Below are 20346 nucleotides of genomic sequence, written 5' to 3'. Positions count from 1 at the left end.
GTGGTCTTAGGGATACATTTGGGTTCAATCACAAGGAAAAAGTAGTTTAGAATTAATTTGATGTAAATTAGAAGTCACACGAATCGAATGAATAACATTAATCGTTTTCTAATTGTATATTTATGTAGGTTATTTTAAATCGTATACCGTTTTACAATTAAAAATAGTGTCTCTTACCATGTATGACTTTGATGTATCCAATATGTTGAACTGTTCTTACTAGGAATTTATTAAAAAAGGTGATTAAATTTACATCTAATTTTTTTTCTATTTGTATCAAGTGATATAATATTAATAAATTTAAATTTGTGTTTTTCTTTTATAACTTTCGATATATAATATTTTATTAAAATTATATTTAATTTTTTTCTATCTGTATCAAGTGATATAATATTAATAAATTTAAATTTGTGTTTTTCTTTTATAACTTTCGATATATAATGTTTTATTAAAAAAACAAATGTAGTTTTGTGATATACTTATTTTTATCTACGTTTTGCTATAAATTTTATAAAAAAAAAAACAGAACAGAAAATTTTATAACGACTTATAAATGGTTATATTTGATACCGCTCCGTCTTTTATAAAATTTATATCAGAACATAGATAAAAATAAGCACATCGTAAAACCATATTTGTTTTTTATAAAACATTATATATCGGAAGTTATAAAAGAACAAATTTGAATTTATCAATCTCACATCACTTGGTGAAAATAACAAAAAGTTAGGTGTAAATAGTAGGACTCTTTAAAAAAAGAGAAAAATGTCAAAATAATCCCTTATTTTAGGTCACTTTTGTCCCTTAAATCTAAAAATGAAAATTTTTGTATCTGAGTCTCTGAGGTTTCATTTTTGTTGTCACTTTCATCTAATTGGCAACTGGGTTAGAATTTTCTGTTCACTTCTTACCTTTTTGTCGTTTTTCTTATTTAATTAAAATATATTATGGCATAAAATGACGATTATACGCTTTATTTAAATGAGGAAAACGACAAAGGGAAGAGAAGTTAACAGAAAATTCTAACCTAGTTTGCTAATTGGATGAAAATGGTAACAAAAATAAAACCAGAGAGACCCAGATACAAAAGGTTTATTTTTACACTGAAATGGCAAAAATAGGCTAAACTTAGAGACCATTTTGCATATTACTCAAAAAAAAATTATAATCATCAATGTTTAAAATACCAAAATGAATAAAGATCTTACTACAAAGCTTGCAAGGTCGTTTGTAACCCGTTACTAAATAACCCATCAGTAATCACCAACAGATTTTTGTCAATAACAATATTCACCAACAATTCACTTGGGAATATACAAGTAATGTTAGCAAGTTAGATTTTAGGATGGTAGAAGGTGAGAGGTTCAATCCGTATCATGTATAAGTTTAACCGTTAAAAAAACAATATTCACCAACGAATCTGTTCGTCGGTGAAACCAATTCGTTTTGTAGTGCAGTGGATTGTGTAACTGTGTAAGCATTTCAATTCGAAATTTATTTCAAATACCATTAAAATAAATCATATTGTTGTCTATCGTACATCTCGTGAAAGTAATCATGATATATACACGTTGAAAAACATGTGGCCAATAAAAAAATAGCCATAAAAACGATTGACAACTACGTTACCTGTAACTCACTAACTAAGTAAGGCCCACTAACAATCTTATTGTAGCAACCCATTAAGCAAAACATTAGCCCAAAACAATATTCCAACATAAGATTTAACGATTTCCTTAACAAGACGTAGCGCCAGATCACCTACTTGACCAATTTTCACTTCATCTCATACCAAGGAAATGGTTTAACCCCTCATAAACACCCCTTAAATTAATTAAAATACATACATATAGCATGTTACGTGTGTACAAATTTCCCAATGCTTGATTCTCTCTCCCTCTCTCCTAGTTAACTTCTTAACACGTGAAGCTTTTAATGCCTCTTAATACCCTCCCCATGAGCAAGTATGACAGGTGTTAACGGATGTTAACTAGGATTAACACCTACGGGTGTTAGAGTATACCAGGTGGCCTTATAGTGATTTACCTCAAGTTTGATGATTGGATTTAGGTCGTAATTAAGTGGCAGGAGGGTGATGCTGAGAGAGATGTTTCCAGCAACATAATTATTCCAAAACAACAAAATTCCAAGAGAATAATCTATATGTGTAGCAACTATCAACTCATGGAATCTAAGGAATGTCTTGTCAACATAAGATCCACTTACACAGATATTAGGACAAAGGGTAATATATAGCATTTGTTTGTTTCAGGTTGTTTCTTAGGAAAAATTGATGGATTTTCATGTTCTTTTCTTAGAGGCAGACAAGTCGAGATTGCTGTCTATTGACCGAAAATACCCACCTTGCTGAAATGCCTTTTCGCTTTTTCAGAAGTTACAAGAGTTGCGAAAACGTTTAAAAGATACATGGATTTTTTAAAGAATAGTTAAATTCTTTGAATTTCAAATGTAGCAAATATATTTCTTATAGTGTTGCCGCTAGCTAGGGGTGTTAAAGGTTCGGTTTAACATTGTGAAACTGTCTAAACCGGTCATCTGTTTGGTTTCGTGGTCAGTTTTTCTTTGAACGTGCGTTTGGACGGCTTCAAATGTTTTAAGCTATAGCGAACAGTTTGGTATACAATTTATACCAAGAGCCAGTTGTATCAAACCGAATCAGACCATAAGATTTGATATACTTCAATATTCATAAAGGTTTCATGTTAGATACATTAAATATATGTACTGGGGTTAATTAGATAAATTGGGTTGAATTAATTCAAGTGCGCTACTGAGTTAGGTTAGTTAAGCCGTGGGCTCTTGGCTTTAAAAGTCAGGAACTCAATAGTAGTTTGATTCATATCCATTATACAAACTCTATCTAATGTAATTATATTATATTATATACTATATAATTATTATTATTATATTATATTATATACTATATAATTTGCAACATTTTTTTTTGTTGCATTAAAGCTTGTACATCAAGCTTTAGTGACATTTTATTGCATTAAAACTTGTACATCAATCTTTATAGATGTATTATGTATCTTGTGGTTGTACCCAATGTGGGTTTACAACTTTGAGCCACAAGAAAGTACAAGTGATTATTGCGTAGGGTACCCCATGACAATGCGTGAGTCTGTAGCAAGCATAAGATCATATGTAGTGGGGCTTGAACTTCAAGCTCATCCCATGTGGTTCCTAGTATAGATATAATTTGTAACACTTTTATGCATTAAACTATTGTACATCATCTTTTACAATTTAACCTTACAACTTTTTTACTTTCAACTTTGGTCCTCTATACTTTTCATTTTTCGTAAAGTTTTCGCTTTACGTTCCATTCTAAATTTTGCGAGATAACACGACGCAACGTGCGTGTGTAGTTAAATATTTTTACGTTGTCTATTTTTTCCGTTTGACAGGTTCATCGTAACGCGCGGGTGCTAGATCGACTTAGTTATTCTTTTATATGTTTTATTTGTAACACTTTTATGCATTAAACTATTGTACATCATCTTTTACAATTTAACCTTACAACTTTTTTACTTTCAACTTTGGTCCTCTATACTTTTCATTTTTCGTAAAGTTTTCGCTTTACGTTCCATTCTAAATTTTGCGAGTTAACACGACGCAACGTGCGTGTGTAGTTAAATATTTTTACGTTGTCTATTTTTTCCGTTTGACAAGTTCATCGTAACGCGCGGGTGATAGATCGACTTAGTTATTCTTTTATATGTTTTACGTTTCGATTTAATTTCTTCGCATTAACACGCCGCTACTTTAGTATTGGTGATCGTTCGCAGTAGTGTGACATTGGTGTTCGCCCCTGCCGCAACGCGGGGTGCTTAATCCTAGTTAATGAAAAAAAGTAAGAAAATATATATAAAAAAAGAGTAAATTACTTTTTGAGTCCTTGTGTTTTAATGGTTTTAACCACTTGAGTTCAAAATCAAAAAGGTTAACGCCCTGAGTCCCTAGCCATTTATTTTATAACGTTTTGAGTCCAATTTTGTTAATTTTATAACGATTTGAGTCCAAAAAATTGGACTCAACATGTTAAAATTTAAACCCAAAAGGACTCAAATGGTTAATGAAAATGCTTATAGGGACTCAGGTCGTTAAACTTTTTGCTTTTGGACTCAACTAGTTAAAACCACTAAAACACAGGGACTCAAAATGTAATTTAAAAAAAAACTAAAGATCGGATATTAATGGTGATAAACTTTATATGGAGTTGAAGTTATTTGACATATTAGAAACTAAATAAATTTAGCAACCCTATATTTTTGCTACGTTTATTGTTATAACGTTAATCGTCGTTTAAAGAAAGAGTTTACTATTCGTTAGGCCAAAGGGCCATTTTTTCAGCTCGGTCGAGATACTTAAATACTCAAGAACGGGTCTGCTTAGAATAAAAAAAAACATGAAGTTGAAAATTGTAAATTTCAATAGTTTCACAGATAAATTATTTTTGTATTATTAGTTCTAAGAAAATATAACTTACATTTGAAAGGATAAATTATATTGGTAAAGTTTTTATTTTGATGTATTTAGACATTTTTATGTATTTGGAATGATTTTTCAAATAATAGCTAATTATTTGGATAGCTTACATGGACATGAACAATATATAAAACATAAGAGTTCTAAACAGAATAATAAACAAATCACAATAAAAATAGATATATAACTATGTAAATACTAAAATTAATACACTACCAATAACAGAAAATGATTAAAAAAAAGTATAACAATAAATACAAGATGAATGTAAGATGTAAACGCCACCAAAAGTATTGGAAAAACTAAGATCCTAAAACAAAGTTAAGTCAAATATGCTCCGCTTATAAGTCCTTAACCTTAATATTGCGCCTCTATAAAGTCCTATTCTCGAGCATGTCTTTAGAACGGTGCAAGTCCAGGAAATCATATATAATCCGCTCATCTCAAGTCAATTTGGTCCTGCCTAAACCCTTACTCCTCTCTACAGTGAAGACTTCCACTGCTCTAAATGGCACCATCATATTTCTCTCTTCACATGTTCAAACCAACTTAGTCACTCATCTAATATTGTATCGGATATACTATCAAGAAGATGATACTTTTATATAGTAATGCAAGAAGATGATACTTTTATATGGTAATATTTTTGTTATTAAGTAACAATTAATGTATTCACAAGTGTTTTCCCCTGTAAATACATTGCAATTTCAAATATTGTATTCATTGGTGTATGCTTGTATACATTTATAGATAGTTATATACATAAGAGAGAATGTTGTATGTTTACATATAATGTATTCATTGGTGTATACGACGTGTTTTTACGTTAATTAGGTAATTGTATCGTGTTCTTAAAATGTATTCCCTAATTATTACATATAGTCAATTCTAAGCACTGTAGTGTTTACTTATATTCACTAGTAAATGCAACTACAGAATCTTCATATCCAACGGGGTGGTTCTCATTTTTTTTAAATAATTCTTTAGGTTTTAGTGGTTCTCACATTTAAACATGACACACACATGTATTTATCTATATACACATGTTCTTTTACGTATAGCACCTCGAACTAGTATATTATACAATATACTAAGCACATCGACTTACTTAATCCACCAAATCACTCATATGTATACTAGAATATAAATTAAATAACTTACAAAATTTAACCATGTGTACTCTTAAAATAGACAAGTTGAGTGTATACTAACTTTTAGAAACCCCAAGTTGAGTGTATACTAACTTTTAGAAACTTTATGTATTCACCTTAGTAAGTTTAGGTTCCAAATTGTTATCTCCATCTTGAAGTTGATTGATTTCATAAAGAACAACCAAAACTTCAATAAGTACAATAATTTTGGCAGTAATTTCTATTAAATGGGTTTATGACTATTCTATCATTTTCATGACTTAAGCTATAACTAACCCATTTCAACAATTTGTATTCATTTGGCCATAAGCTATTGGACAATCCCTACATGTTCTTCAATATGTGGGTTGAAATCCCATCTAGATTTCTAAAACTAGAACATGAAATTAAAAGGCTCACTCAAGCTATCTTCCTTTGTTCTCAATCATGTGTACTAGCTGCACTATTTACAGACTGTTTTGTTGACTGGAAATTAAGTTATCTTCACTTGGTCTTGAATAACACATATACACACCCTTAAGATTCTTAGAAAATATTGAGGGGTTTAAAGTTTTCCATAATAGATATTACATCTTAAATAATTAATACCTAGTCAAGCAATCCTAATACTCACACTTAGACTCATTGTAAGAGTCCCAACTTACACAGTCCATAATAGTCAACTTGATTGAACTACATTGACGATGTCTAATCATGATTCACTATGATTAACCTAATACATGAGCTAATGTGCCATAATGCGTGATTACAAGACATTTTAGATGTTAAAGTGTCTTGTTAGATGAAGTGTTGCCTAATTCATCACTATGGGTATTATTATGTGCTATCGAGATATACTAAGTCATTTTACATCAGAACATGTCATTTTATGTGTTAACACCATATTAAATACAATACATATATAAATGATAATACACACCAAAATAAGAATACAAGTGCTACAACCAAATATGGCCAACTTTTCAACCAAAAAGATTTATAAATATGAATACATGTATGGCCAACTTTTCAATCAAAAAGATAATTTATAAATACGAATACATGTGTTGCAATCAAATATGTCCAATTTTTCAATCTTACTAGTACAAGTGCTACAAGCAAATATTACCAATTTTCAATCAACTTAAATATAAACCAAACTGCATTCCCAACCAAGTTAATCAACCACATATTCCAAAAGATATGGAAGCCAACCTCCTTTTGAATATAACTGAGTATAATTCTGAGAGCACCAAATTCCAACAAACCAGTGTCTACTACGCATGCATAAACGAGGTATTCAATATCACATTTGGCATATTATAGTTCTGAGACCATCAAGTTCAACAAAAACTAGGTGATATGAACAAGCATTACCACCATAGAGAAGAACGACTGATGTGAAAATAAGAGAAATCATGAAAGTATATGCAATAAACATTATCAACGGATTTATCATCGAAAAAAAAAGTATATCCTGATCACAAGTGAAAATCCTAGAAAAAAAATATTATACGAAAGTTTTATCTGTTAAGTGAAACTTGCAACTACTAATAAGTTTCTTTCGTTTTCTTTATGTTCTGAAAACCTTTGTTCAACCATTTTATATGACATGAAAGTAAACACCTCATTGACCATTTTGCGTAAAGACGACAAAAAGAAGAATACACAGTGAAAATAAAGAAACGATCATGATTGGAAATGCTTAGGAGAAAAACGTAATACGAACTCACAAGTGCCATAAAGAACACCCGTTTTGCATGAGTAGTATAAGAGAGCATTAAAAGAAAATTAAAGTAGTAACTTAGTTACAGATAACAAACTAGTAAGTGTATCTATATATGAATCAAGTAAGATTGCTAAGCTAGTTTGGTACTATGGTAGTGCTGGTAAAACTAGAATGTCTTGTTCGCATCGACTACAAACATATATATTTGGAATTTCTTCGTTGTTTGGAATCTTCAAACACCTTGTGTGCTGCCAAACTTCACAAATATCACACGCCACCATTCTTTCACCATCATCATCTTTTGCTCCACAACCACAATCCACAAAGAATCTTTGTCGTGAGCCACTTTCGTATATACTTTCGCGATTCATTCCCATATCACCCAGTTTTCCTTGAAAAACAAGTTTGCTGCCAGATTTGGTAACCCTAAAGACCTGATCAAATCCATTAGGGTTTATGTTCATTATGGATCCAATCATGAAGCTCTTTAGTCCCCAATATATTTCCTTAAAGTTTTTCTCTACTTCTTCTATGAGCTCATCAAATGTTGCATTGTTTCTTAACATTATGGTCTCGTACGGTGCGGTAATAAACTTCTTTTCACCTTCTCCATGGACATATATTTCTCCCTTATCTTGTATTGTTACGGTGCAATAAAGTTTCGACTTTTCTTCTGTTTCTGATTCATATTTCGAAAACATTTCCGCGCCATAATCTTTAACGAAGTACTTGGTATCAAGGACTATTCTTGATGCTAATGAAATGGAAGACATTATTGTTCTATCCATTTCTTTGGTTTGTCCTCTAAGGATGTGCCTATAGATGTAACACATGTCATTCATGAGTTGAACCCTAGAGATCTTGTACCGAGTTTTCAACTTGGAGTCATTTATAACAAACTCTTCTTGGTTAGTTAAAGTGTTTGAAATGTCTTCTAAGCAGTACTCTAAAACTTTGGTTACTGGATTCAGACAACGACGAACCAAATACTTCCCAACGACATGATTCCCTAACGACTTGAGCACAAAATCCAACAAACCCGTGTCACCGACATAGGCACGGGCAGCATCCCGGACTTCTTGCCTTGATACCCATCTAATTTTAGCTTTCTTTAGGGATTCAACAATAACCCGTGCAGCCATTTCAATACGTTTAGGGGACCATCTACACGAATTTTCGACTAAGATCCCAGGGTTGTATGTGTTCAAGGCACTCTCTTTGGGAAGCCGGTGTTTGAGATCTAGCATGAACCTGAGTAGATCACCAAGGGTCAATAGAGAACGGCTTGAAAGCGTTTGGTATCTAGAGAACAAGATTGGGATCTCCATATTTGAAGTGCCAATGTGATGAGCAAGGATGCATAAAGGAATATTCTGGAGGGCTTCAAGGGATTTTTGATACATTTGTTGTGTGACGCCAAAGCTTCCTCGCCCAAATTGGTAACCCCAGTTACCGAACCATGATTGCCCATATGCTGCCCCATGAATGAGCCTCAAATCCATGTTTTTCTGCTTTGCCAAATCAATCAAGCTAACTTTCCTATTGCAAAGAAGTAGATGGTTAGCACTAAGTTAGTCAAAATCTAATCAACATACGTGTCATAAAAACAGAACCTCAAAACCCAAAGGTAAAGTTTTCAACACAAAAATGGGTTATATGTAATATGTTGTAAACGAAGTAGCTTTTTTTCTTACGTTTAGTAATCACTTTTAACCAAATCGTTTAAGAATTTGAAGATTTTGTGATAAGTCATTCACTCGATTTGCGACCGGAAAATATATGAAGTTGCTAATTAAATAAAGACTTAACTGTGAGTTTTTAAGTTAAGTTTAGCTAGAAATTCATTGATAAAAAAATAAATAAACATAAAATGTAATTATTGACTCGATTTCCCTAGTGCTTCTTTGCCCTTAAAAATGTAACTTTACAGCAAATTTCTTTTATTAAAAAAATTGTAATTATTGACTCGATCTCCTCGTAATAGTCCATTCCATTTCGCTTGTCATTTCTATATACCAAACACTATCTTAATTAAGAGGAGATGGTTTTTAACTTTTACTCATACAGAACAAAATTTATACAGAATTACATTTGCAAAATATGGTTTTTAACTTTTACTCATTCAGAACAAAATTTATATGGAATCTAATCTAATTATAATAAAAGAATACATCTAATGTCACATGGCATCTAATCTAATAAAAAATTTCATCTAATGCCACATGGCATTTTTTCCATCAATTTAATAATAATATTATTAATATCTAATCTAATATTTTTAAACATATAATAACAAATAAATATAAATATAAATATAAATTAATATGTACTTATTAATATTATCTAATATATAAATATGTTTGTTTATAAATTTAGATATATTCTTCATATGTTAGTAATAAATCGAATTTGAATTATTAATTTTGTATCATACTATAAAATAATATTAAATAAATGATGGATTATATTTTTAAAAATAATGATCAAATTTTCCTTGGTAACTATGATCGTATGTGGTCTCAAGTTGCACGAAATGTATTTAAATATAATGATCAGATTTTCCTTGGTTGTTTTATTTTTTCATGAAAATAATGTATAAAATGTATTTTCTTTCTTGTATACGGTCAGTCTGGTTTACACAGCCGGTTTCATGTTCCAAACCACAAATAGGCCAAATGTCTACGGGTTGAACGATTTGGTTTTAACAATTTGAACATAATGTTTAAAATTTAGCAATAGAAGATTTCCCATGTGTATCTTTTCATTTCAAATTGTCTATAATTTAAGTAGTCTAAATGGTAAGTCTTAACTCTACGTATTATTTATTGATAATTAGCAATAATTCTTTGTGATATATTAGCCTTTTAAATTGTGTAAATTTTAAAATTTATTTCAAAATTATTATGTTGTCTTTAAAATTTTAAAGAAAGAAATTGACATTTTCCTGGTTATAGGTTGCTTTAAGCAATTTTTATATCGTATACACATTTTTTACTTACATAAGATATTTCCTTTATTCAATCCGTCTAATACTCAGGCTTATAACCTAGTTACATTAATATATATGGTTTTAACTTTTACTCATACAGAACAAAATTTATACGGAATTACATTTGTAATATATTTACATTTAGTGTCTAAGGATAAAATAATCTTTTCTTGTAAAAATTGTAAAATATAAATAAAATTGCTGTCGACAAATCACCTTCCTTTGATTAAGTGTGTTATTATATGGATATTTATAAATTATAAATACTTAATTATATAATAATTTTCTATTTAATTTATTTTACTATCTAATTACTATAATTACTTTTAAGCATATTTTGTTTCAGGACACGATATTTTATATAATTTCAAGTATGTCGTTGTGACACGTTTATTTTTATCTAGATGTCGATATAATTATTTTTAACAGAGTTGTGAATAATAATACAAGTACTTGAAACACAAACATATAGGTCATCAAAGATACACCACAGGTTCATTTATTTTAGTATATATATATAGTGACGATGTTTACTCTTTTTCTTTATGCATTGTATTAAAATCTTAGGTCTTCGAGTCTCTCTCTCACTCTATATATCTCTCTTTCACTCTATATATATATATATATATATATATAGGGGAAGATCCACTAAAAGTGGGTTTTGTCTATGTAATTTAAGAAGAATTGTGGAGATATATAAATATATATAGTATGGGGTTCTTTTCTAATCCACAATAAATACATCCAAAATATATTAGTGATATTTATGGTTAGGCATCATATTGTCCATTGACCTCTTATGTGAAGTGTGATGCAACATTTGTTTAAGGTGTCATACACACCCTTTTTTGGGACCTATCTCCTCAATGAGGTTTGTTCTATCATTGTAAACATGAGAAAAATAAGTGAATCAGATCCACCCATACCAACCAAAATTGTTTGTTTTGCTTACGATGATTTCTTAGGTTGGTTTAGGTTATTCAAATGGAAAATTACCATAAGGTCTTTTTATGATTAATTCATGTCATCAAATAATGCTTAGCTCTAAAGTTCTCCTCTTATCTACAACAAATATACCTAAAACATGTTGGTAGTATTTAAGGCCAGACACTCCTATTGCGTTAATACATCTCCAATAAACGATGTGGATTTTCTAAGGTGTCAAAATAAATTTGTTAAGAAGTTTTTACTAGATAACCAATAATAAATCTATGACCTCCTCAATGCTAAGATGAATACAAATGGCACAAGAGTCACTCATTTCTTGTTTAGGAGCTGGGAGAAAACCCACAGTTAAGATGATGAAGTCTAGGGAGTATTTATAACACGTAAGAAAAATCTCATGTTGCGTTCACGCGAGTGATAATGAGCCATAAGGAACATATGATCTCAAATACAATTTATGCATTTTAGGCATATTAGTCATGCATCATAAGAGAACTCCGCAATTAAGTTTGATTGGACGTAAATAATGTAGGATGGCTTATCTCTAATTGTAATTGTTTTTCCTTTTTCTGTTTGTTGGTTGCATTTTTCACTCTTCTTAGACTATGTGTTATGGGAAGCCTCTAAAGAGGCTTTAATATAAGATGGAAAAAATGATGTCACATGGCACCACGTAGGTTTGGTAGAAGAGCTCTAAAGGGGGTGTTGTGAGGCTTTATTAGTGTTTCTCAAATCTCGTGGACGTAAATGTAATTTACCATGATACAAATATTAGTGTTTGCTTTAAAGTCAGTGTAACACGAGTTAATAATATAACTTAATATATAGATAGTTTTGTTAAAATAATCAACATTTTGTCGTGAACCTTCATGGACATTAGATTTTTACTGCATATATTCCAAAGACTAGAGGTTCCATATAATATAAAGAGACTACATTGTCATATATGTATTAGCTCAAAACAATTTTTACTACAAACACACAGATACCCGGTATATTTGATAAGGGTGTACGGGGTGGAAGCGGCAAGGGGTGCGGCAAGCCCCTATGCCACAAGGGGAGCACCGCCGCCACCCTTTTATGCCGTGCGGCAATCTTCTAATTCGGGGACTGTATGCCGCATGCGGGGAAGGGAAAAAAGTGAACGTTGGACATGAACGTTGGGTGCGGCCCACTAGTATTCAACCACTCATGTTTTATTTTGTTTTTTTTAAATGGTTTGGGGGAAACCACCCCTATGTTTTTTAGACAAGAAGGGAGAATGAAAGGGGAAATGACATGACATATTATGATTGGGTGGATGAAATTTTCCTCCAAACTCATGAAGGGTGCACCCCTTGCACCCTAATAATAAATGTACATGTCTATATATTTTTTAATGTTTTATTTTTGTGGTCTACCAATCATCCTACGTGTGATAAAACTTGGGACATTTTCTATTAACTCCATTGAACTAATAAAACATTTTTTGAATGTTATAAAAATTATTTATACAAGTCATTTAAGTCTCAGCTAGAAATAGAATCAAATTAAGCAACCCTAGCTTGCTTTGGTTGATAGTAAAAAGAATGTTAACATATAATTTGAGCTAGGACTTTTGATAGATAAAAAAGAAAAGAAAAGAACAAAAAACTAAAACTTTAAACAAGAACAAAACAAGGTGGGGTGACGACTAAAACGCAGGAGGTGCGGGATGCATGAGGGTAAAGGATCCGACTTAGCGGAGGGAGTGAGGGTAATGCAGGGGCGAAGTATTGTGGGTGCCCGGTGGTGCACCCGCCCACTCCAATATTTCGGTTAGAAGTGTATAAGTTCCGATTTTTCGTCCGAAAATTTTAAAATTATATAGGATCGCCCCCTGATTATTTTTCCTAAATTGTATATCCTAAATATTTATAAACTTTGTATATAAACAATGGGTAGTTTGATAAATATACACTTTGTTTTATTTGGAACTATTATTATTTGACTCGACTTGAGTCGAATAGCCAACCCAACCTGACCCGAAACATAACGATAGGAAATTTTTTTTTGGGTCCCATCACTTTACGCCCCCTCGAAACTTTTGGTTAAGCTCCGCCACTGGGGTAAAGGGTCCGAGTTAAACACCATTATCTCACACATGACCATCAAAGATACAATAATCATTACTAGACATCAATTGATTTAACACATTATCTAAACATGTTGTTAAGTTTAAAATGTGAAATATAATGAACATGTATGAAAAAAGTTGCAATGATAAATTTCTTGTAAATTCTTACATTGAAAAGTATGGATTATCCAACAAAAATTTCACATAAAAACGGGAACAAACTTACTAAATTTCACACCTTTTAAGCATGAACAAAAAAACATCTTTGTACATTAGTGTTTTCACATTTACAAGTGTGAGAAAATAATGATTATCAGCAAGAAGTTGATTTTTTTATACTTGTTTATAAGTTAAGTCTTAATTTTATTTTGACATGCTTATCATAAACCACGAATAATCTCTCTTTAAGTATAATGTATTAAATAAAAAGATATTAGGTATATACCCTTAGTCCGTTTCTATTTATGTCAAGAGATGTAAATAATAGCATAGTATAGTGTGAGATTTATTAGAAAACACTAAAAAAGTGGGGAACCAGAGGACAATGCATTTAATATGTTAAATATATCTTAAAAATTTAACTTAACATGATCAAAATATAAAAATTTTAAAAGAAATTCGACGTTTTTCCTTATAAAAATGGGTAGAAGCAATTCCAATAAAAAAATCATTTTGTAAAAAAATAGTCTTTTCTAACTGCTTTTTAACCATTTTTTATATTTTTAGTTTTTGATTTTTTTATTAAAAAATCAATTTACATGTATTTATAAGTAAAAGCGCCGAAAACAATTAAAAAAATGATTTTCAACATGTTAAGTTGAATTGTTAAGATATACATACTTAACATGTTAAATGGAGTTTTTCCCGATTCTTCACTTTTTAGTGTTTCTCAATGAACCATCCCCTAATGGTATATGTATCTAAGTAATTATACATAATCAAAACTGTTTTTAACGATTACTTAATTTAATATTTATCTTTAATATCTTCAAGATAAAACCCAATATTGGCATATTATTAGAGACAAAATACTTTCAACAAATAATGGTTTTAAATAATATTTATTTTATTATTTAGTTACAATATTTACTTTATTCAAAAGTTATCTTAATATATGTATATATAACTTTGCCCTTATTTTTTTAGTAAATGAATCCACTTATATAGTTTAATATTGGCCTCTTTTGAAGTTTTGATAATTGAGCACATGAGCGTCCTAAATTTAACTTCTTTATCAGTGTTTTGTTTTGTATGGAAAAAAGTTTAAAATGAATAAGTTTATCTTTAACTCAGAATTGTATGTTGTACAAACAAAACTTTAATTGGTTTGTGTGACTTTTGTGATGACTTTTAATCTTTTATATGAAATAACAAACTCCAAAATATATTTTTTATTAATACCGAAAAATGTGTTACATGTGGTTACTCTTCCAGGCTAGCTACAACTTTATTTAAAATAAAGTACTCGTTTAATGACTTCATAACCATCAATTTCATGTAAAGATTGTTTTTCTTGTGACCATAAATTTTAAAGCTACAACTTAGAATATAGAACTAACCTGGCTTGCAAGCAGATACATAGACGGTTCCAGAACTCCAAGACGCGGTGCCCAGCCAAGTCCGAACCCATCTCCGACCCATTGACACATAGCAAATGCCCAAATCCATTAGAGTGAAACACACCATGCATTGTATGCCCATTTAATTCCACAAAATTTAACTTACCCATTACTATACTGCTGTGGTTTGCTTCATAGCTCAAGAAAGCTGCCATTGTATCCTTAGATGGCACCAAAAAATGATACTTCTTATTGCATATCATATGGTCTCCCCACCCTGTGCTTTCATGGTGCCGAAATCAGCGGTTAACTCGTATAGAAAACACATATTATTCAAAACTCATAGCACGGATAAATTTTGAGCCGAGGTCTCAGTGAGTGCAACATTTTTATCCCCTTAGAAAAGAGGTAACGGTTGCCCTTATCTCATTCTCCCCGGACCTTGCTATGAGTGGGGTGTTACTGGAATTTAAGTTTTGTGAATAGAAATTATGTTTAGCAAAGAAGAAGACATTACCGACGTATATACAGTGCTTGCAATGACGATTCACTGACCCCTCAATTGACTCTTCAACAACAAATAACAAGAGATTAGAAGGAGGGTGGTGGTGGACCTCGAGCTGAAACGACCAAAATGTCATTCCATTCGCGAATGCCATTTCTATATTTCCATACTCTAGGAGAGCCTTCACATTGTCCCGAAAGGTGCCACAACTCTCTATTGGATGCCCTTGTTCACCAAAGGCCTTGAACTTAAAAACTCTTTCGACTCTCTTCCTTTTCTTGCACCCACTCGGGTCCAAGGACGACATGTTTGGCAAGAGAAGGAAATTTTACAAAGCGGATTTAGTGGGAACTTATATATCACATATTTACATGTACAGATTGATCACATAAGATGTGCTTGTGTATATAAATAAAGAAGGGTGTCTCTAATATAAGTCCATAAAATTAGAAATCAACTAGAGTGGCTTTGTGCGTGATTGAGAAAATCTATCGCAAAGTGATGCGTGCTTGTTTATTGTGGTATTTCTATTAGATTAAAGGAACAATGCGTTTGATCATGCAAGTAGTGCATGGGTCCTACATTTTTTGTGGTCAGCCGAGGCACACAGCCATATATCTTAGGAGTGACATGCATTGTTTGTTAGCCAACTACTCCATAATTAATGTTGTTAATGCTTGGTTAATTTCTAATTTTATATTCATGTTATGTTAACCAATTTTTTCATAACAGGTCCGGACGTTGAACCAGTGGCGGAAGTAGAAGAAAAGTTTAGGGTATCCTAAAAAATAATGTTTTGGATCTAGACAGAACCGTCCCTTAATATAAAGTTATATATAGAAAATAATAATAAGATGATAATTTTTATAACATCATAACAATAAAACAAAATAAAATTATTGTTGCAAAAATGATTATTTTAAATAGTTACACGAAGCGTGAGACGCTACTATGAGATGCTACTAGTATTTAATTATAGTATAAAAGGTCAAATTGAAAAAAAAGTATCATATACATTGATAACCAACTATATATAATATATAAACATGTCAAAATATTTTTATTCCTTTAGTCATCAAGAGAGAATTTACCATAAAAAAAATTGTGGATGGAATACGTGTGTTGTTAAATTTTGTGAAATTCACTTAATAAAGTTTGGAGATGTAGAGTATAAACAAAAACAAAGTAAAAGACATTAAATGCACTGTACTATGAATTGTATTTAATAAAGTTTATAGACATACACAAAGACAAAGCAAATAACCCACATTACCAAACAAAAATTTGGCTCGAAAGGTTCGAGCCCGGACAACCTTCCTCAGCAATTAGAGATAGAAGGTAGCCATTTACCAACCACTGCACCAACTTCATTTTAGTTTATGTAAATTTGTGTAATATATATAAGAAAGTTTATAGAACAGAGGAAACTACACTAATTTTACACTATGCTGACGAAGTTGAACGGCTCGTAAAGTGCTAGGTCCGCCCCTGCGTTGAACTAGTCTTCTTAACGGTTCACTGGTCCGATCGGTCGGACTGGACGTAAGAACCGGGAGGTGTCGTAAACATTATAAAAACTAATAGGGTTAAATATGAAAAATATTTAAAAAAACGGTCCAACCCCTTTAAAAACCGGTTCGACCAGCCGGCTTCCCGGTCCAACCACCGGGTCACCGGTTCATTGTAATTCCGATCTGATACCATCACCCAGATCGGCCCAACCTCCGGTTCCCGATCCAACCGGTCTGACCAGCTAATCCGGTCCAGGTCTGAAAACACTTATGTTAACCAATGTGATTATGGTTTGTTTGACGGGAAAATCCTGGAAATGTCCCTTATTTACATGTATTCTCATTTCCCACGTTCTGTCCCTTTGACTTTTTATTACTACAAAATGTCTCAAAAAATAAGTGTTGACGTTAGTGCCTTAAGATCAGACAACAATGTTTTAGGTCCAACGAGATTGTGCCACCTATCTAAAGCGTCGGTATATTTAGTAACATTATACCGGTGTCTTCGACGGTGTTTCTTTCATCGATGACATGAGTGATGTAGTCGCTCTTAGAGCATGCCAAGGGCGTCTCATTGCTATTACAACATGTCACAGGCGCCCCAACAGAGTTTTACTCTCCATTTCTATGTATCTTGCCATTCAATTACATGAGAATCCATAGATTGGATATTTTAGTTACATAAAAACCCCATAGATTAGATCTTTCGATGAGCATCCGACGTTTGTGTTCACAAATCAGATCTTTCACTAAAGGCGAAATACGAAGTTATATAGGCGGCCGATAAAGTAATTTACAGGTGGTCAACGAAGTTTTATAGGCGGTCGATGATGTCGTAACGATACCCAACAACATTATAGTTACGGTTGACAGAGTTTTGCAAGCAGACGACACTGTTTCAGTGGTGAAAAACGAAGATCAATTGACGGGTGAACAAGTATGATGATTAAGAAGAAGCTAAGGGAACAAATGCTAGCGCTGCAACAAATTAGGGTTTTAGACTTTTAGTTTTAATAGGGCAAGAGATATATTTGTGATATCGTTCTATGTTTAATTCATATTTAAAATGGTAGCTTTCCTCTGTCAACAATATGGATGGCACCCATGTCATGCTATAAGAGTGGCGATGGCGCCAGTTAAAAGTGTGTAAGATGGGTAGCGGTGCCCATTAAATCTTTCACAAAAAAAAAACTAGTGTTGCAAAAATCAAGACTAGTCGGTAATAAATCGTTAGTCAGCTAGTAACTGAGTAATTTACATTAACCGGTCCATTAATCGGTAATCAGGCCTTGTCGTACCTAATCGGCCCTAGTCAGGCCTAGTCGGACTTACCAAAAATCGGCGATTCCGGCCAAAAAAACTGGTACAAAGTTTTGAATCTTTGGTCGGCTTTCATGTAACCCATGCATGGTGTTCCTTCTCAACCTTCCAGTTCTCACTACTCTACCAAGAACACTAGTACATGTGTAGTGCAAGAGATTGATAATGGAACCATGAACCCTAATCAACCAAAGTGTGCTTCCAATGGAGATCAAAGTTATTCACTAGATAAAGCACATTCTCAAAAGAATACTCGAGAAAATGAAGATACATCACCCATGTAAAAAGACGAATTTCAACCTAATAAAGAGAGTAATCTTACTGAGAATGGTCATGAAACCAAATCAAATATTGGTGCTCCTGTGTGGTAGGTAAAAACATTATGTGGCACTAAATTAACATGTTTATATTTGATCTCTATGTTCTTTTATTCTTTGGATAGCCTATGTTATGTTATAATGTGTTTTATATATAGGTGGTGGTCATGATTTATCTTTGTCATTTTTGGTAGTTGTTAATTGCCTAAATTATGTTTGGCTTTCTATTAGTTTCTCAAAGGCTTAATTGCTTAAATTTAACTTGGCAGACATGATGTTCATTTTATGCTTCTTCTAATTTTGTGAGATTCGGATGTTATCATGATATGAAAATGCATGCTATGTTTATTGTACCTTTCATTAACATAGCTTCTAATACATTGGAACTGACTTGCTGTTTTTTTTTTTTTAAGTTTGACCACTCATGCTTAAGAAATTTTAGTGTTCATTTTGCAGCATTTGATAGTTCATGGCCATTTTGAATGTATTAAATTTTCATGTGCTTTTCTTGAAATCTATAAAGTTCATGGTTTCTTTTTCTATAAAATCTTGAAAGTGTGAACCATTATAGGATTTTTGTTGGGCTTAGGCAGGTTAGAGTTTTTCCCCTAAAAGTTGCCACAATGAGTTGAACACTAAGCATTTACTAAATATCACACACACACTGTTTTTGGCTAATCTGGCTACAACTTTGGCAAGAAAGACACATCCGAATAATAAAAGGGTTAGTTTTTATTGTGTTTTGTTATATTGCTAGGGGCGGGATTTTACTGGGTATGGTTGTTTTGTCTTTGGATCTTTCTTGACATCGTCAAATTGCAGGGAGTATTTTGAGTGGACCATTCCTGAAGAGTCTTCCAGTAGCAGGAACATCCCCAAAATGTGGGTTGACATGGTTAATGATCTCCAAAGTGGTTCGTCATCGACTTGATTGGGGATACCAATGATTTATAGGATTGATATTGTTTATGGTCATAACAATGTTTACAAAGCTACAATCTCTCCACACAATGTTGGTCTTGGAGTTAACAAGCAAGTCCTTCAAGAACTAGATTGACCTGAAATGTAAAACTTTCACTTCTAAATGAAGAAAGATAGGTTTAGAGGGTAGTAGTAAGTATTTATGTAGGATGGCGGAGGAGTCTTACTTCAAAGGAGGTGATCATCTTATTCATCTCGTACCAGCAAGAGTTGGTGTCACACCCCGATATTTCCACATATTACCGGTGGGCTCGGTGGGGAGTATCGTGACGTAGTTGATATCATCATAGTTGTAGGATCGTGTTCGGACCCAAAATGAGTCGTTCAGAGGCATTCTACTCAATATGAAAGGCGGAAACGGACATATTGAGTTTGATTCAGCAAGAATATCACTTTAAATGACTTTCTGATTAATCTGACAAAGTTTTACAGCAAGACGAGACTTCGGCAGCACTTCGGCTCCGGAAACACACATACACAACTGATTGAAACGAAAATTACAAGTCTGCTATTTATAGGCATTCTAATTTCGCACCAACATGTTCAAGCGGAATAACAGTTCACACGGAATTACACTTCAAACGGAATTACTTGTTAATTCCGTGCGGAATTACTTGGTGTCCATTTCAAGCGGAATTAGCTTTTGACTTGTTTTCTCGAATTTCGTGCCATGAACAATGCAAGACTCGATACAAGACGAAGTCGACAGACGTATGCACCAACAGACTCCCCCTCGGATGTTGACGAGTCTTA

At 32.4% G+C, this 20346-nt stretch overlaps 1 protein-coding gene across 1 annotated transcript; it reads right to left on the bottom strand.

The window, feature by feature from the left end:
- Positions 1–7403: 7403 nt before the first annotated feature.
- On the bottom strand, positions 7404–15958 carry LOC110870010 (PHD finger protein MALE STERILITY 1). Its single transcript, XM_022119206.2, has 3 exons — positions 15477–15958; positions 14960–15236; positions 7404–8910 (listed from the first exon to the last, which is right to left on the bottom strand). The coding sequence occupies exons 1-3, from the start codon at positions 15769–15771 to the stop codon at positions 7518–7520; spliced, it is 1965 nt and encodes a 654-aa protein (XP_021974898.1). The 5' UTR covers positions 15772–15958; the 3' UTR covers positions 7404–7517.
- Positions 15959–20346: the final 4388 nt, after the last annotated feature.

This window comes from Helianthus annuus, chromosome 8 (genome assembly GCF_002127325.2).
Source record: "Helianthus annuus cultivar XRQ/B chromosome 8, HanXRQr2.0-SUNRISE, whole genome shotgun sequence".
Lineage (NCBI taxonomy): Eukaryota > Viridiplantae > Streptophyta > Magnoliopsida > Asterales > Asteraceae > Helianthus > Helianthus annuus.
The sequence above is the reverse complement of the archived record's forward strand: the minus strand, read 5'-3'. Positions and strand labels throughout refer to the sequence as shown.

Excerpts from the sequence above, each read along its gene's own strand:
- LOC110870010 (XM_022119206.2), bottom strand. The coding sequence starts at position 15,771 with ATGTCGTCCTTGGACCCGAGTGGGTGCAAGAAAAGGAAGAGAGTCGAA. Across the intron at positions 15,237-15,476 it reads CAAGCACTGTATATACGTCG|GGTGGGGAGACCATATGATA; the intron begins GTAATGTCTTCT and ends ATGAAAGCACAG. Across the intron at positions 8,911-14,959 it reads TGTATCTGCTTGCAAGCCAG|GAAAGTTAGCTTGATTGATT; the intron begins GTTAGTTCTATA and ends TCTTTGCAATAG.